General features: G+C 44.1%; 1 protein-coding gene across 1 annotated transcript in view; it reads left to right on the top strand.

Annotated features, from left to right (window-relative positions):
• The window catches only part of KCNN4 (potassium calcium-activated channel subfamily N member 4), a 47,432-nt gene extending 29,571 nt beyond the window's left edge, over window positions 1–17,861 (top strand). The window contains exons 3-9 of the mRNA XM_070949617.1: window positions 2,787–3,196; window positions 6,226–6,361; window positions 9,460–9,570; window positions 14,459–14,577; window positions 15,309–15,378; window positions 16,441–16,616; window positions 17,741–17,861. Of these exons, the coding sequence (XP_070805718.1) occupies window positions 2,787–3,196; window positions 6,226–6,361; window positions 9,460–9,570; window positions 14,459–14,577; window positions 15,309–15,378; window positions 16,441–16,599 (1,005 nt within the window). The 3' untranslated portion in view covers window positions 16,600–16,616; window positions 17,741–17,861. The remainder of the gene's footprint in view (window positions 1–2,786; window positions 3,197–6,225; window positions 6,362–9,459; window positions 9,571–14,458; window positions 14,578–15,308; window positions 15,379–16,440; window positions 16,617–17,740) is intronic.
• The last annotated feature ends 1,478 nt before the right edge of the window (window positions 17,862–19,339 follow it).

The raw sequence follows: 19,339 nt of genomic DNA, 5'->3' as shown, positions 1-19,339 counted from the left end.
TGATGGGCATTTCCCCAAAGTGCATTTTAGGCCCTTAAATCAGGAGGTATTTCATCTGCTGGTATGCTTCCCTGCTACTCCAATTAACCACGTCTTGGAGCAGCTCCCCATTTATCATTGGCAATTGAAGGGTTAAAAAAAACCACAAGTCAAAATCACATAATAAAAGCAGAAAAGCTACTGCGCTAAACATTGGGCTGCTGGAGGAATATCGAACCCCAGTTGTTGACCAATGCAGCTGAAATTGGTCTGGTATAAATGTAAAACTGAACCCGCATCTCCAGGTAGTCCTCGACTTACGACAGTTCGTTTAGCGACCGTTCATTTGTTGTGATGTCACTGGAAAAAAGTCATTTATGACCGTTTTATGACTTACGACTTATGATCAAAATTCAGATGCTTGTAACTGATTTGTTTTTATTTATTTTTTATTTATTTATTTATTTATTTAATTTGTATACCGCCCTTCTCCCATTTTATGACTGTTGCAGTGTTTCTGGGGTCCCGTGATCCCGTTTTGCGACCTTCTGACCAGGAAAGTCAATGGGGGGAGCCAGATTCACTTAACAACGGTGTGACTAACTTAAGAACTGCAGTGATTCACTTAGCAACGATGGCAAGAAAAGTTGTAAAATGGGATAAAACTCCCTTAACAAATGTTTCACTTAGCAACATAAATTTTGGGCTCAATTTTGGCTGTGAGTCGAGGATGATCTGTCTTTGGCTGGATTTTGTGTTCCTCTCTTGGGGAGTCATCAAGAAGTCAAGACTAAACCATCAGCAGCCTATAAACTGATTTTAATAATAATAATAATAATAATAAAGAGCTTTTGCACTTCCATCAAGCATAATCTGTACTTGCTTTGTAAAAAAGAAAAAAACACTTGGCATTCAATTCCGTTCCTTATGTTGTGATACCGCAATGGCAGCTTTTCACAATAGAGGTTTTATTCTGATCCCGAGGGGGGAATTACTCAAGTGTTACCTGTCTTGAATCACGGAAGCTCGATTCCAGATGCAGGGAGCTGTTGAACGTTTGTGGACTACCACAAACCTCTCTGACACATACCTTGAAACAGGTTCCCCTTCCATTCTCAGCCGCAGGAGCTCTCTGAGTGACTTTGGGCCAGTTGTTCCCTCTGGCCTTAAGAGCCAGTGTGGGGTGGCAGTGCTGAAGGTGCTGGACTAAGAATGGGGAGACCCAGGTCTAGAAGCTCCCTGGGTGATATTAGGCCAGGGAGTCAGTGAGGAGGTGTGGTGAAGGCCCTGGATGAGGAGAAGGGAGACCCAGCTTGTAGCTTCCTGGGTAGGGGCTCAGGGCCTGACGTGTGTTTTCCATCTTAAGTACCAACAATTAATCAGTGGAAACGTTTGCTTCCAGATGTTCTGAATGCTCCCACACTGGAAGTTTTTAAGAAGAGATTGGACATCCGTTTGTCTGAAATGGTATAGGGTTTCCTGAGCAGGGGGTTAGACTAGAAGACCTCCGTGGTACCTTCCAACTCTGTTATTCTGTTATTCTGTTATTCTGTTCTATTCTATTCTATTCTATTCTATTCTGTTCCGTTCCGTTCCGTTCCGTTCCGTTCCGTTCTATTCTATTCTATTCTATTCTTCTATTATTCTTCTATTATTCTACTTCAGTAGTGGGTTTCAATTTTGGCTGTTACTGGTTTGCTCGTGGGTGTGCGCACGCTTGTGCACACAATACTTCTGCACATGCGGAGAGACGTCTGGGCAAGTAGGCAGAGCCTCCCGCTGCTGCTACCAATTTGCCCAATCCGGGGCGAACCGGTAGCAACCCACCACTCTTCTACTCTACTCTACTCTACTCTACTCTACTCTACTCTACTCTACTCTACTCTACTCTACTCTACTCTACTCTACTCTACTCTAATGGAGTAGAGGTGATGGGTTGGACTAGGAGCAGAGAGACCCAAATTCACAGCCAGCCATGGGAGTTGAATGGGTGACTCTGGGCCAATCCTTTTCTCTCAGCCCAACAGCCAACATGGTGTAACAATAGAGGTGTTCAGCTAGGAGTAGGAAGATCCAGAACCTAGTCTATTCTAAATGTTGAAGTTTCTTGGGTGACTCTGACCCAAACCATCTCTCTTAGTCCAAGAATCACTCTGGGTTGGAGGGGAAGGTGCTGGATTAGGAATAGAGAAGCCCACGTTTTAGACCCCTCAGGCACAGAAGCTCCCTGTGCGATTTAGGCTTAGACCCACTTTCTCAACCATAGATTGGCAAATACAGGTAGCGCTCGACTTACAATGGTTTGTTAAGTGACCATTCAAACAACACTGAAAAATATGACTTATGGCCATTTTTTCACAGTTACAACCTTTGCAACATCCCCACGATCACGTAATCATAATTCAGATGCTTGGCAACTGGTTCATATTTATGACTTATGACTGTTAACCATCTTTCCTCCATGAAAAGTTGGGCATCATTCTTCTCAACTGCCCAGTTGATTGGGAGGGGTTTAGAAATTTTGTTTATATAAAGCATCACATAGAGCAAACAAAGAGCACAGTCACCATGTGCTTTACTGCTCAACTATGTTACTGAAACAGGAAGCAGGAAACTCTACTTAGAACGAAAAAGCATAGAGTATACACCGCAGTTCCAAACTTGTAAATACTGCCATCTACTGGCTGAATACTACTGTAGTTGTTGCATAGAAATACATTCCAACAATGAATTCCAACAGTGGGACAACCTCGCAGAGAGCTTTGCTTCCGGCTCATTCATGCTCTTGTGTTCCCTTTGCCTTGTAGCTCTTCATGCTGGATAATGCCCTCACCGATTGGCGAATTGCAGTCAGCACTCCGAAACTGGCTCTCATCATGCTCGAGTTTTTAGTCTGCTCCCTTCACCCTTTCCCGGTGGGAGATTTCTTTTGCCTGGATCCCCAGCCGAATCAGACCTTCGTCTTCCTCTCAGACGTCGACATGTTGCTCTCCCTGGTGATGTTCCTCCGCCTTTACCTGGTGCCTCGAGCTGTGCTGCTGCGGAGTAGCGTGCTGGGAGATGCCTCTTACCGCAGCATCGGGTCCCTCAACAAGATCCACTTCCAGTACCCTTTCGTGTTACGGGTGATGGTCAACAGCCAGCCGGGCCGTGTGCTGCTGATCTTTACAATGGGACTCTGGATCATTGCTTTTTGGATACTGTCCGTCTGTGAACGGTGAGGAACCTGTTGTATGCTCTCATAACTAGATTCTCGGTACTGAGTTTGTTTGTTTTTTAATAGCTCACTTTTCCTCAGTCTTGGATAGGAGAGCCTTTCCTGTCTTAGCAGAGTTCCTTTCTTTCTTTGAGAGCACCTTAATGTGAACAGTTGCTCCCGGTTCTCTCCGGTTCTATAGAACCGGTAGTAAAACTGATGGGAGGCTCCGCCCACCTGCCCTGACGTCATCAAGGGTGATCTTGATGCAGAAGCTTCTGCGCATGTGAAGCGCGGGCACGCACTCCCGTTGCAAACCAGTAGTAAAGGTAAGTAGAACCCACCCCAGATTTTTTTAAAATTTGGTATAAAAACACAGACACTGTGCAGCAACGGGCCCACCAGGTAGACCAGGCCAAGGATTCAACTCCACAGGTAGTAATAATTTTATGGTGAATGGCTACAATCAGAGAATTTTGGAAGTCTGATTGTGTGTCTGTATCTCTCTCTCTCTCTCTCTCCCTCCCCTTCCCCCTGTCCCTTCCTCCCTCGCAGGGTGACATGATAGTAGTGTTCTCTGCCACAGAGAAGAGGGAGTCAAGCTATTCTCCAAAGCACCTGAGGGCAGGACAAGAAGCAATGGGTGGAAACTCAAGGAGAGAAGCAACCTAGAACTAAGGAGAAATTTCCTGACAGTCAGAACAATTAATCAGTGGAACAACTTGCCTCCAGAAGTTGTGAATGCTCCAACACTGGAAGTTTTTAAGAAGAGATTGGATGACCATTTGTCTGAAATGCTATAGGGTTTCCTGCCTGAGCAGGGGGTTGGACTAGAAGACCTCCAAGGTCCCTTCCAACTCTAAATATTATTCTAAATATTCTCTCTCTCTTCCACTTGCCAGGCCTCTTCATGGCAAATTATCCTTGAGAATCACTTTGTAAATTTTGCATAATTGCATGATTGGCCCCAGATTTTCCCAATCTGTTCTGGGGGAATTTGTAGATCAAATCTTGGGATCCTTTGCACAGCAAGCAGGGGTGCTCAACTTCTTGAACTCTGTTCTCTTCTCTGAAGGATTCCTACCTCCTTCTAAATTGAAAAAGCCATTTCCTTTGGATTTTTACTTTTTTTAAGACAGCTCCATTTACTGTCTTGTCAGCCAGCCAAAAGTAAGTCAGGTCACCTGAGAAGGTGAACAACTAAGTGAGCCACTCTGCTAGAGGAAAAGTAAACATTTTGTCACTTTGGCTGACACAGATTTTAAAAAAGAAAGAAAGAAAGAAAAAAGACTCCTTCTGATTTCAAAAGAGTTGAAAGGTGGCTCAACTCTAAAATCAACAACCTGTTCTCTTGTATTAGTTGGCCTGCTTCTCATAGAGCATGATGGGAAAAAACTTCTGGTCAAACTGGCTTGGCTTAGAGTTCCTACTGGATTCCCACCATATTTCGGAAGGGCCGAATATTTTCCCATGAATGAGAAAGTGTCTAAATCCTGGGACTTCTGACCAAGTTGTCTTGATGTCTACTGAGTGTTTTTAGGTTGTTTGCATGAGCCCATCAACCCCATTGCTAAATGATCCCCATAACTCCCAGACTCTGGATCTCTTGAAGTTATCTTCACATGAAGATATTGTGTCAGAATAATGCTGGAAGGGACCTTAGAGGTCTTCTAGTCCAGACAAATGGCTGTCCAGTCTCTTCTTAAAAATCTCCAGTGATGAAACACCCACAACGTCTGAAGGCAAGTCGTTCCACTGGTTAATTGTCCTCACTGTTAGGAAGTTTCTCTTTAATTCCAGGTTGCTTCTCTCCTTGATTAGTTTCCACCCATTGCTTCTTGTCCTGCCTTCAGGTGCTTTGGAGAATAGCTTGACTCCCTCTTCTTTGTGGCAGCCCTTGAGATATTGGAAGACTGCTATCATGTCACCCCTCTAGTCCTTCTTTTCTGCAAACTTCTTTCTCTAGACTGGCCATACCCAGTTCCTGCAACCGTTCTTCATATGTTTTAGTCTCCAGGCCTTTAATCATCTTCGTTGCTCTTCTCTGCACTTTTTCCAAAGTCTCAACATCTTTTTTGTAATGTGGTGACCAAAACTGGATGCTGTATTCCAGGTGTGGTCTTACTAAGGTTTTCTAAAGCGGTACTAATGCTTCATGTGATTTTAATTCTATGACTCCTGTTTATACAACTGTCTATTCCATTCCATTCCATTCCATTCCAGTCCAGTCCATTCCAGTCTAGTCTAAAGTATTCTTAATTCTATTCTATTCTATTCTATTCTATTCTATTCTATTCTATTCTATTCTATTCTATTCTATTCTATTCTATTCTATTCTATTCTATTCTATTCTAATTCTATTCTATAGTATTCTCTATTCTACTCTACTCTACTCTACTCTACTCTACTCTACTCTACTCTATTCTGTATTCTTAATTCTATTCTATTTTCTATTTTCCATTCCATTGTTTCATACCATCGTTAGCTGCTTCAGGAATGGTCAAACAATTAACTGGGATATAATAAAGGGAGTCCTACATTCATTCGTTCACCAACTGTTCAGCATTGAAGAAAATGACTTATGATTGATTCTTGAATTAATGGCCATTGTAGCGCCTTCAGGGCCACATGATCAAAATCTGGGTGCTTGTAGCATGCACTTATGACAGTGACAATGTCCCAAGGTCACGTGATTTCCATTTGCAACTTTCCCAGCTGGCTTCCAACAAGCAAAGTCAATGGGGGTGGGATAGGGGGAAAGCTGGATTTGCTTAACAACATGATTCATTTAACAACTGCAGTGATTTGCATAACAACCATGGCAAAAAAAGGGGTGTGACTCACTTAACAACGATCTGACTTAGCAATGAAAATTCTGGTCCCAGTCATGTTCTTAAATTAAGGACTACCCCATTTAACAACTGTCTCGCTTAGCAATGGTAATTCTGGTGCTAACTCAGGTTTTAGATTGAGTACCGATTGTGCCTTCCTAGATAAATATGAGCATGAAATCTATTTTCATATTGATTCTCTCTTATTTGATTTGCCAGGCAGTATATGGATGAGAACGAATACCTGGGTGGGACATTCTGGTTGATTCCCATCACTTTTCTGACCATCGGCTACGGAGATGTGGTGCCCGAAACAGTCTGCGGGAAAGTCGTGTGCTTGTTCACTGGTGTTATGGTAAGGAACAAGACAACATCTTACAGTGAGAAAGATGATGCAAGGTTGCAATGCTTATTTACACATATATGTGTGTGCGTGTGTGTGTGCGTGTGCATATGTGTGTGAATAGATAGATAGATAGATAGATAGATAGATAAGACAGACAGACAGACAGACAGGATAGACAGGATAGATAGATAGATAGATAGATAGATAGATAGATAGATAGATATGGATGGATGGATGGATAGATGGGTAGGTAGGTAGATAGACAGACAGACAGACAGGATAGATAGATAGATAGATAGATAGATATAGATAGATGGTAGATAGATAGACAGACAAGATAGATAGATAGATAGATAGATAGATAGATAGATAGATAGATAGATAGATAGATGATAGATAGATGATAGATAGATAATAGACAGACAGATAGATAGATGATAGAGACAGACAGATAGACAGGATAGAAAGACAAGCTAGATAGATAGATAGACAAGATAGATAGACAAACAGACAGACAGACACAGACAGACAGACAGACAGACAGGATAGATGATAGCTAGCTAGCTAGCTATAACTAGATAGAGATAGAGATACATAAACATAGACATATAGATATATATGACCTAGCTATCATAGCTAGGAGGAAGATGTATTGTTGCTGAAAAAAATTGAAATAAAGAGAAGAGGATGACCAGCAGCATGGTGGAGGGACTCAATTACAAGAGCAATGGGACATCCCTGGACGATGCGAAAGACCAGGGCAGAGATGGATGCTCCTGGAGAACATCAACGTGGTCATTAAAAGATGACACCAACTTGATGGTCTATCAGTGATCATTCAATCAATTTTGAAGGGTTGGAAAAGGTTGTGAGTCTCCAGAGTCACTTATCTTTGGTGGGGGTTGAAACCCACGCACCTCCAAGTTACCAAAGTGGAGAAACACCATTTGGAATAATCCTCCTCCCCCCCCAGCCCCCAATTTAAGTAAAGTTAATTTTGTAATGGAATGTTTGCCTTAAGCTTTGGCACTCTTAAGTGGTTCAAACTCAGCTCCAATTGCAGTTCTTGTTTGTTGTTCTCACTGTTTCTATTTAGGAGTTGAGTGAACAGAGAAGTGCTAAGTACCAGTTTTACACCATCTTTCAATTACCATCCCATAGACTAGTGTTTCTCAACCTTGGAAGCAGCGCTGGCTGGGGGATTCTGGGAGTTGAAGTCCACCCATCTTCAAGCTACTAAGGTTGAGAAACACTGCGGGCATAGACTAAAATAATAGGGTGCCTCAGCTATCAGCATATCCTGGAATTATTCACTGGGCGCCGAGTACCAATGATTGGGCTTATAGTAGTGGCCAAAATTGTGGAAACCTTTTGGGAAAAGTGTATTTTCTAAAACTAGCTAATAATACCACTTTTTTTTTTTGGAGTAGTACCATAAAATTATATATCAATGGAAAGATAATTTAATCAAGAATGTAATGCAATAACTTTTATGAAGGATTTGCTAATAGAATAGCAGTTATAAAGAAGAAAAGTGAAACGGGATATACAAAAATTATCACCATGTCAGTTAATCCTTAGTTGGGTAACTTTTAGCATGAATGACGGCCTTACAACGTCTTCCCATGGAGTGAACCAAGTCTTTGAGTTCTGCAGCTGTTCTAATGTGAAACCAAGATTGAACGATTGTTTCTATTAACTGGGTTTTATTGCTGGGTCGCTTCTGACTAACAAGTTTCTTTAGTCGGCTCCATAGATTTTCAATTGGGTGAAAGTCTGGGCTACTCCCAGGCCATTCCAGCAATGGAATAGGATTATCTTGAAACTCCCCCCCCCCCCCCAAAAAAAAAAAAAAGAAAAAGTGGTGTTATTAGCCATCAAACCTCAAAAATACACTTTTCCAAAAAGGTTCCCACAATTTTGGCCACTACTGTAAATCCAGCTTTATTCAGGCTCAGACTAATGTTAGAGTAGGCTAACATTTCTCCTTGATTTGGAATTGGTCTATTCTAAGTATGCTGATTCTGGATCCATCACAAAGAAATTTGTATCATTGGGTACAATATATATTTGGAGAGTCAACATCGGGCATTTTGTAGAGAAACTGTATTTCTGTTCCGCCTAATGCTGTACAAGTGATCCTCAATTTGCAGCCATTTGTTTAGTGTCTGTATAAAGTCATAACAGCACTGAAAAAGGTTCTTGCAATTATAATAGCCCAACAATCGCATGATCAAAATTCAGGTGCTTGATAACCGACAGGTATGTACAATGATTGCAGCATCCCAGGATCATATGATCACCGTTTGAGACCTTCCCAGACAGCTGCCGACAAGCAGTCCGGGGAGAGGGAGGGAAGAAGTCGGATTTGCTTAACAACCATATGATGGCAAAAAGATCGTAAAATTAGAATTAGAATGATTCACTTAATAACTGCTTAACCATGAAAATTCTGATCCCAATTTGTGGTCGTACCTTAAGGACTATGTGTGCTTAATTTTTCAATTCCATATTTTTGGAAATGTTTTTATGTTATGCTGGCAGAGAGAGAGAAACACAATAAATAGCCACATCAGTCTTTCGAATTCAGATTAAACTTTTTAAAAAACATATCAGTCCTTCTAAAAAAGGTAAAGGTTCCCTCGCACATGCGTGCTAGTCATACCCGGCTCTAGGGAGCGGTGCTCATCTCTGATTCAAAGCCGAAGAGCCAGCACTGTCCGAAGACATCTCCGTGGTCATGTGGCTGGCATGACTAAATGCCAAAGGCACATGGAACATTGTTACCTTCCCACCAAAGGTGGTACCTATTTTTCTACTTGCATTTTTTACTTGCTTTCGAACTGCTAGGTTGGCAGAAGCTGGGACAAGTCATGGGAGCTCAGCCCGTTACGCGGCACTAGGGATTCGAACCGCTGAACTGCCGACTTTTCGATTGACAAGCTCAGCGTCTTAGCCACTGAGCCACGACGTCCCTATCAGTCCTTCTACTTTGTGCTAACTGAAGCCATTTCTCCATCCTTTTAGTAGAAATAATCCATGGATTTTTTTTTTCTTTTAAAAAAACCCTTTTTAAAAAAATCTTCTCCTTTCGTATTTCTTCCCAGGGAGTGGGGTGCACAGCTCTCCTTGTGGCAGTGGCTGCCGATAAACTGGAATTCACCAGAGCCGAGAAACACGTTCATAATTTCATGATGGATATCCAGTGTGCCAAAGAGGTAAGAGAAACCCTTTGCTGGCTGGAATTCCAGAAGGGTGAAGAAATTAGCTTTAGGAACGGTGTCTCAGCAACTGGAGCCCGAAGTGACTATAGCAGGGGTGTCAAACTCGATTTCATTGAGGGCCGCATCAGGGTTGTGTTTGACCTCAGGGGACTGGGGTGTGGATGTGGCCATGGTGGGTGTGGCCAGCATGATGTCACTCGTGTTGGGGGCGCCTGTGGTGGCCCAAGTTTTCTGCCAGTGAAAATGGACTTCTGTTGTGGCCCGTCAGCGGTCTGTGCAGCTGGTAGCTGATTCTGACAGCGAGGAGGCTGGTGTGGTGTTGTGCCAGCAGCTTGTGCAGCTGGTGCTTGAGTCAGACAATGAGGAGGCTGGAGAAGATGTGGTGCCAGAGGCAGGGATTCAGCCAGGGCCTTCAGAACCTCCAGAAGCTGCCATAAGTGAAGAGGAAGAAGAGGAGGAGCCTCTTCTCAATGCACGGGCGCACAGAGCTGCCAAAAGGCAGGAGTGGCTCCTCAGGGGGAGGTCTCCTCAAGAGTCAGGCTTGGGGCTAATTGGCCACTCCCCTAGTCTATTTAAGGAAGGACGATGACTGATGCAATTTGCAGGAAACAACTTCATTCATATTCCTTCGCGTCTTGATTCCAGAGTTCAACCCAACCTACAGGGAGGATACATGAGATGTGGGTGTGGCTTACTGATGATGGCTAACGAGCCAGAAATAGATCTATATAAGTCTCTCACTAGGCAGCATAGGGCAGCATAGGGCCTGCTGGCTGCCAGAAAGAAAAAAGCCCAGAATCAAGTGGATGTGACTCCACTGAGCTAGGGCTGTAGAAAGAAAAATCTTGGTTACGTAGGAGAAACCTGGCTAAAAGAAAAACATATATATATATCTGCTCCCTTTAGAATGATGCCGTAGTTTCCTTCTTTCTGTAGTCTACCCTTTCTAGTCATGAAATTCAGAAACCACAAGTTCATTTTATCATTATTTTTTTCTGCAGAAATTCCATCAGGGGTTTCCAGGTGTTAATAAATACAGACACCGCTCTTTCTCTTAAGCAAACACGTTACTTCTGCCATCTCTGTTAGCTCCGTCATCTTCACCAACCGTTCTTGCATCGCAAGATCTTGTGTTTTGATTTCTGTGCAACCCGTGCTGATCTTATTCTGTTAGCAATTCTAGTTTATTGGTATTTTTAAATCTCTCATAAACAAAGTTATTTTTGAAATGACTGTAATTCTTCCTGATCGTATCTTTGGCTGGTCTACGCTCAAAATAAAGATTAGACTTGACTAGCAGGTCTGTTTAGTTTGCGTGCTCGTAAAATCCTCTTACTGTGGAGATCATCGACTCCGAAGCTGCAAGATGTTGCAAGGAGCCACAACTACGGTGTCTCTGACAGATGACATCCCCCTCTATTTAAACTCCTTCAATGAAGGAGAGTCCATGACAGGGGTGAAATCTACTTACCTTCCTTACCAGTTTGGAAGTGCACGCGCTCTCTCTCTCTTTGCTCGCGCACGGAGACCTGGTTAAAACCAGGAAGTAATGACACTTGGGTGGGTGGGCGGAGCTTTGCTCCACCATCGCTACCGGATCACCGAACCACCCGCCACGATTGCTACCAGATCTCCCGATCCGGTCCGAACCAGGAGCATTTCATCATGAACTCTGAGTTCAATCCTAGGTAGAGGCAGATGTAGGGTCTCCTGTTTGAACAGGACCTGTAAGGTCCCTTCCAACTCTGTTAATCTGTATTTGTAACTCCCAAAACAAATTATTCTATTGTTGAGCAGGTCCTACCATTAGGACATTTTTCCTGAAGTTCAGCCAAGATAATATTTCTTTGTAATTTAAAATGCCTTTGTTTCTTGTCCTATCTTCTGGAACAACTCTGAACGATTCTACCCTATCTTTATGTGGAATAAAAGTTCATGCAACATGTTGAACTTGGAAGTGGAATTAATTCCTTCTCCGAATTTGCACAATGGAGCCACGCTATAATATCTCAGGAAGGCAGAAATTTAGGGAAGTCGAGTTAATTTGTTTTGTTACTCCCTCCCAAGGATGGTAGTTATCAAATCTGACATTTGGGTTGGGATGGGTTGGGTTGTGCGTCCATATTTTTCCAAATCATTCACTTCTTCATCAAAAATTACTTACTTAAGGCTGTGTGTGAGATCAGCCTTCATGAACTCTGCCACAAAGTGGGAGTCAAGCTCTTCTCCAAAGCACCCGAGTGTAGGACAAGAAGCAATGGGTGGAAACTATTCAAGGAAAGAAGCAAACTAGAACTAAGGAGAAATTTCCTGAGAATGAGAACAATTAATAAGTGGAACAGCTTGCCTGCAGAAGTTGTGAATGGTCCAACACTGGAAGTTTTTAAGAAGAGGTTGGATAACCATTTGTCTGAAGTGGTGTAGGGTTTCCTGCCTAAGCAGGGGGGTTGGACTAGAAGACCTCCAAGGTCCCTTCCATTATTCTATTCTATTCTATTCTATTCTATTCTATTCTATTCTATTCTATTCTATTCTATTCTATTCTATTCTATTCTATTCTATTCTATTCTATTCTATTCTATTCTATTCTATTAATTCTAATTCTATTCTAAAGGTGAAGACAACAGGAAAGATGAGCGGATGAGAAAAGAGGAGAAATGGGGCAGTGCTGTGGGAGTTAGGTGTTCGGCAGAGTGATGGCACAAGGGAATTCTTTTCTAGTCTATTCTATTTGCTAATTGTCATGGCCAGGACCATAAGCTGTAGATCCAGTGGTGAAGAACCCCTGTGAGATGAGTGGGCAGTTTATGGCCCTGGGCTTCATTTCAGAAGTTATTTTGAAAGGGATGAAGTTGGGTCCCTAGTAACAATCAGCTATGAGTCCAGAAACCACATGGAGGGGCTGGCAAAAAAGAAATGTGAGTATGAGAAGAAGTAGGGGGGGAAAAAAAAAGGTCTATTTTCTCTTGACATCTCACCATTGGATGTGCTATCTGGCAGATTTCTCTTGGGGAAAATATAGCTTTTTAACAGTAAAAGGATTATCCACCCTTGCTCCACAATAAATAACATTGGTTTTCCTGGGCACCCTGCCTTGTAGCACAGGGTGTGTTCTCAAACATATGTGCAAATTGTGATAGATTGTGCCTCCCCACTCCCACCTTCTGTGGCTTCCTCTTGGCATCACAACGCTCTGATCAGCGCATCAAAGGCTGATTTGTTTTGTCACTTTCTTTACTAAGGTTGCAATTATTAAGCCACATTCTCCTACACCCTGGAAAAAAAGGATTTTTTTTTTTTAAAAAAAGGCATTGCCAAATTCTCTACTCGGTTTTAGGGAGGGTTAGTAACAGAGGTGGGTTTCAGCAGGTTCTGACCAGTTCTGGAGAACCGATAGTGGAAATTTTGAGTAGTTTGGAGAACCGGTAGTAAAATTCTGACTAGCCCCACCCCCATCTATTTTCTGCCTCCCGAGTCCCAGCTGATTGGGTAGAAATGGGGATTTTGGAGTAACCTTTCCCTGGATTGGGGAGGGAATGGAGATTTTACAATATCCTTCCCCTGCCATGCCCACCAAGCCATGTCACGCCCACCAAGCCACGCCCACAGAACCGGTAGTAAAAAAAAAATGAAACTCACCACTGGTTACTAACATGATTGGTAGCAGGCTAATCACTATGTATCGCTGATTAAAAAATACAGTCATTTTCTCCCGGATGTAAATCAGGAGATAAGATAGGGACCATTTTTTGGGGGGATGGGCGGGGAGAAATTGGTCTGTGAACATCCTTGCGCACTGATTCTTCTTTTGCATTTCTGAAGGACACGTAGAATGAATAGTATCGCAGGCACTGGTAGCTTCATCAGAGGCATGGTTTTACCATCAAGTTGGGATGAGTTTCATGCCAGTATCCCGCTGGCAACTTCTTCTTCGTGATAGCAATAGCATTTAGACTTAGACCACCCCTTAGTGCTTTACAGCACTCTCAGGGTGTGTATGTGTGTGTTACGGTGTCAACATATTGCCGCCAACAATTTGGGTCCTTATTTTACCGACCTCGGAAGGGTGGAAGGCTGAGTCAACCTTGAGCTGGTCAGGATCGAACTCCTGGTAGTGAATAGAATTTGCCTGGAATACTGCATTGTCATCACTGCACCACCAGGGGTGGTTGCGGTTCTTCTTGTTCTTGTTCTTGTTCTTGTTCTTGTTCTTCTTTCTTCTTCTTTTCTTCTTCCTCTTCCTCTCCCTCTTCTCCTCCTCCTCCTCCTCCTGTTCTTCTTCTTCTTCTTCTTCTTCTTCTTCTTCTTCTTCTTCTTCTTCTTCTTCTTCTTCTTCTTCTTCTTCTTCCTCTCCCTCTTCTCCTCCTCCTCCTGTTCTTCTTCTTCTTCTTCTTCTTCTTCTTCTTCTTCTTCTTCTTCTTCTTCTTCTTCTTCTTCTTCTTCTTCTTCTCCTTCTCCTCCTCCTCCTCCTCCTTCTCCCTCCTCCTCCTCCTCCTTCTTCCTCTCCTCCTCCTCCTCCCTCTCTTCCTTCTCCTCCTTCTCCTCTTCCCCCTCTAAGCCACAAACAGCTGCTGTTCCCAAAGAGTGCGAGGCAGAAGCAAGCCGTCTATGGCACTTCTGATGTTTAGCTCTAACTCCCAGCATCTTTTATCATTGCCTGCACTTAGTTGGGAATGTTGAGAGTCAAGAGTCTAGCAACATCTGGAAGGGCCACAGATCACCAACCTTTGATGTCCAGATAAGCTCATTTACCCTACTGCGGTACAGTAAAGTGCAGTTTATGTCTTGCAAACATAACTCTCAAGTCTCAGGTTAGGATGAGAAACAGTGGTTGTCTCAAAGATAAAATCTCTTTCTTGACCAAATTTGCATGTGCCTCCAGATGAAATGCTCAGCTGCCAATGTACTACAAGAAGCCTGGTTATTGCACAAGCACACCAAGAGGAAGGATGGGCTAAGAACACGCAAACACCACCGGCGGCTGCTGGCAGCCATTCACATGTAAGTTCTTACCCTGGGTGAAATCCGGGAGGTTCTGACGGGTTCTGGAGAACCCGTAGCGGAAATTTTGAGTAGTCTGGAGAACTGGTAGTTAAAAATTCTGACTGGCCCCACCCCCATCTATTCTCTGCCTCCCGAGTCCCAGCTGATTGGGAGGAAGTGGGGATTTTGCAGTAACCTTCCCCTGGAGTGGGGTGGGAATGGAGATTTTACAGTATCCTTCCCCTGCCATGCCCACCAAGCCATGACATGCCCACCAAGCCACGCCTATAGAACCGGTAGTAAAAAATTTTGAAACCCACCACCGGTGCACGCATCTGCGCGCCCACCAGGATGGGGTGGGCCGGGATAAAGCAATGTGGGCCAGCCCCTTTAATTTTCCAGGACAGCCCCGCGGGCCGGATCAAACCACATCGCGGATCCAGATCCGGCCCGCGGGCCTTGAGTTTGACACCCCTGTTATAGAAGAGGGTTGTCCAACCTTGGCAACTTTTAAGACTTGTGGACTTCAACTCCCAGAATTCCCCAGCCAGCCATCTTTTGCCTTCAGGAGCTTTGGAGAATAGGTTGACCCTCTCATCCTTAGATAGCGGAACACTGCTATCATGTCTCCCTTAGTCCTTCTTTTCATTGAACTAGACATACCCAACTCCTGCAGATGTTCTTTTATATTAGCCTCCAGTCCCCTAATCACCTTTGCTGCTCAGGGACTAACTCTTTCTTTGTTGCAGGTTTCGCCATGTGAGAATGAAACACCGCAAGATCCGAGATCAAGTCAATACCATGGTGGATATTTCTAAGGTGGGTTTTCTAGCCAGCCCATGAGAGGAGAACCCTTGCCCGGGTTTAAAAGAAGTCCTGATTCTTCTACACGTGGGTGCCTGAACTACAATTTCCAGCAACCCAGACAGGGCAATCAAGGGCGAAGGGTCCCGGGAATCAGCCTCGTCTGGAAAACTATCACTTCTCCATCACTATCTTTAGCAGAGATGGAATAGATTTTTCTGCTTGTAGGTTGTATTTGTTAGCTGACCTTGTTTGGGGTCACAGGTTAGGCAGGATGGGTGACCGCCACAGTCTAGGTCAGGGGTGTCAAACTCGATTTCATTGAGGGCTCAATTTCATTTGAGTCCATCCTCGGAGGACTGGGATGGGTGTGGACATCTTGACATCACTCATGTCAGCGGCACCAGTGGTGGGATTCAGCCGGTTCTGTCCGGTTCGAGCAAACTGGTAGCACCAACTGCAGTAGGCTCCGCCCACCTGCCTGAATGTAATGCTGTTCTATTTAGCCATATTTTGGAGGCTGTGCGCAAGCGTGGATGGCACGTGCATGAGCAGAACATGCATGGAAGGTGTCACGTGCACTCACATTTGTGAACCGGTAGGGAAGGTAAGTGAATCCCACCTCTTGAGGGGCATCTGTGGTGGCCTGGCCGCTCTGCCAGTGAAAACGGGCTCCCGAGCTCCATTTTCAGCCACCCTGGTCTCCTGCAACGCTCTGCCAGTGAAAACGGAGTTTGGGAGGGCCGCATGCAGCCCTCCCGAGCTCTGTTTTTGCCAGCAGAGGCACCGCAGGCTTGTCCTTTGCTGTTTCCAGAGCAGTCCAGTGGGCCAGATCTAAGGACCTCATGGGCTGGATCCTGCCCCCGGGACTTGAGTTTGACACCCTTGCTCTAGGTTAGCATGGGAAGTTAAAGGACCCTCCCAAAAAGAGAGCTGGATGGATGTTGTCCACGAAGTCACCAGTTCAACTTGAGGAGACTTGTACTTCTGACTCCTGTCTTCAAGGAGTCAGGAGACCTCCAGAGACACGCCAAACCCGGCCCCACCAGCATGATTTCTGTCTTCTCCTCCTTCCAGATGCAAATGATCATGTGCGACCTCAGATCCAGCCTTAGTATCTCTCACCAGGAGCTGGAAAAACAGATCATGTCCCTTGAGGGGAAACTGGATGAGATGACCAGATTGCTTTCTGCCCTTGTGCAGTCCAAGCAACAGGAGGAACAGCAGGTGCATTGATGGTCAAGGACTGCCAGGTAAGGTTGGGCCTCTGTCGACTAGAACTGGTGGGTCTTTTTTTTTGGGACGATCTTTTCTGTTTGCAAAAAGTAAATGCACGAAATGACAGGGCTAAAAACAGGGAAGGTTATGGAATGTGGGTTCAAGGAAAGGCCAAAGTAAGTGAAAATCTTTCACCGAGTGTAATGTGGGAACGACCCTGAGAGGCAGGAAGGGGAGGGAAGAGATGCTGCCTAGGGAACGATCAGATAAGAGGAGTCTTGGCCCACAGTTACATAACAGGCAGAGAAAGTAAATTAAAAATAATCGGGCAGTCAAAGTGATTGGTGGCTACTTGAACTTGCAAGGTTCTGTTAATGTAACTTGACAATAAAAACAGGATTAGCTCATCAGGCCAGTTTTTGGATCATCTGAGAAGCCCGACACTATGCGGTATTTTAGAAGGGGTCGCAGTTCTGATTTAGCTAGAATAGCCTTCTCTTGGTTCTGCCCTCAGAAACCAAAATTAATGGGTTCAGGTGGATGGTTCAGGTAATTTTACTTTGAATGCCAAATCCGTGCATCTAAAATGTAGAGGTTTTTTTTTTTTTTTAAAGAATATCTGCTGTATTCCACCCTGGTTTAGTAGTTAAGGCACCAGGCTAGAAACCAGGAGGCTGTGAGTTCTAGTCCCACCTTAAGCATGAAAACTGACTGGGTGACTTTGGGCCAATCACCATGAGACTGTGAGTTCTAGTCCCACCTTAAGCATGAAAGCTGGCTGGGTAACTCTGGGCCAATCGCCAGAAGACCGTGAGTTCTAGTCCCCATTTTAGGTGAAAGTTGGCTTGGGTGACTTTGAGCCAGTCATTTTCTCCCAGCCTAACCCACCTCACAAGATTGTTGTGGTGGGTAAATAGGAAGGAGGATTACTAGGAATGTTCACCAACTTGGGTTATTTATAAAAAATAATAAAACTGGGATATAATTTAAAAAAAAAAAGGATCTGATTTTTTTAAAATAAACAATACCTATGATCAGTCTGTTAGGTCTGGTGCAAGTAGATAAAACGGGCATTTAGGTTGATATTTATTGGAGCTGTCTGAGCACAGAATTAACATGTCATCCCTCTTTCGACTTTTTTTCCCCCCTATCATCTCAGGTGGCCATCGAGAGGATTTTGAGCTCTCATTTTCTCACTCCTGGCTCAAGATATGAACTTTTAGAACACCGACTGCCTTTTTTTTTTTATGGATTCCGTAAGCCAAAGCAGTACACGGAGAAGAAAATAACTGTCACTACAGCGCCATCTCGTGGTACCTTCAAGACACGACGAGCCTTATAACTTTTCTTTAGAATGGCCGGCCGGCCAGAAGGCTAGTATAAAAACCTGGTTTGCAGTTGAGGAAACTTATTGTGTCGGTAAATGTATCTGCAGAGACATATGCCTTGGCTGGGGAGGTGGGTTGGGAGGTTTTCTTCTGGATGGAAACCATATCCTGGTATCCTCTCGTTGCTGGAGATAAAAAATGAACCGTGGGAGGAAAGGGATGGAAACCACTTACGGGATAGGAAAACAGCCAGAAACGTACTTGAAACGGAAGAGAAAAAAAAAATCTCAGCGCTGTGGAATGCAAAGGTTCTGCCTTTGGTCTTGGGCAGAAACCTTTCCAGACGTAGCAGGAATCAGATCTGCAGGAAGCAGTTGGCCAGCTACTGCCCAGAACTTCTCAAGGACGGAAGACGTCATTCCGTTTAATTTTGACAGTTTGCCACCCGGTTTTGGTGACTTGAGCTTGAGCGACAAGCCGCCCGACAGGGCCGGGACGCTTGCCCTGATCACAGGGAGAGGGTTTCGTTTGTATTTTTATTATTATCTGTGTGAAATTCTCGACGCTACTTAAGAAATCATACGACTTGATCGGATTGAGTTCCAATCGCGCATTTGGTGCAAGGATCTAAATTAAAGCATCTCCAACAGGAAGACGGGATTCGGCCTTAGTGTGAACAGCAAAACTTGGGGTCAGGGGTTTCCACGGTCAAACGTTGAATTATTAACACAATCACAAGGCACGCTACCCAAAGAAGTTTGTTCTCGACAGTGGTGTTTCGGTTGGTTGACGAGTAGTCCTCAATTTATGACCGTAATGCAGCCTGGAATTTAAGTCACGATGATCATTAAGTCAAGACAGCCACACAACCAATCCAATTTTATGACATTTTTTTCCCACAGTTGTTCAGCAAATGCCACTCTCATTAAGCAAATCAATGCATTGCGGTGGGCATTGTTTGATGGGAAATTGCTGAAGACCTGTCATAAGTCAGTTCACCCACATGACCAACCCAATTTTACCTTTAGTGGTGGTAGTTGAGCAAAACCCCCTAGTCGTTAAGCAAATCAATGCATTCTTATGGCCACTGATTCTTTGCTGGAAACCCGCGGAAGACTGGATTCCAGCAAAAACTGATGTAAAGAGCCAGGGTGACACAGTGGTTAGAATGCAGTATTGCAGGCTAAATTCTGCCGACTGCCAGCAGTTCGATTCTCACAAGCTCAAGATTGGACTCAGCTTTCCATCCTTCTGAGGTCGGTAAAGTGAGGACCCAGATTGTTGGAAGTGGTATGCTGACTCAAGGTTATTTTGTCCGAAATGCCTGTGTCGTTGACTGTGCCCATAACTTAAGAGCCGCTGTGGTGGCGCAGTGGTTAGAATGCAGTATTGCAAGCTAACTCTACTCGCTGTCAGCAGTTCGATCCTGA

This window comes from Pituophis catenifer, unplaced genomic scaffold (assembly GCF_029215685.1).
Source record: "Pituophis catenifer annectens isolate HBS135680 unplaced genomic scaffold, rPitCat1.0.hap2 SCAF_9, whole genome shotgun sequence".
Classification (NCBI taxonomy): Eukaryota; Metazoa; Chordata; class Lepidosauria; order Squamata; family Colubridae; genus Pituophis; species Pituophis catenifer.
Note: the sequence above shows the minus strand (reverse complement) of the source record. Positions and strands in the feature narration are given on the sequence as shown.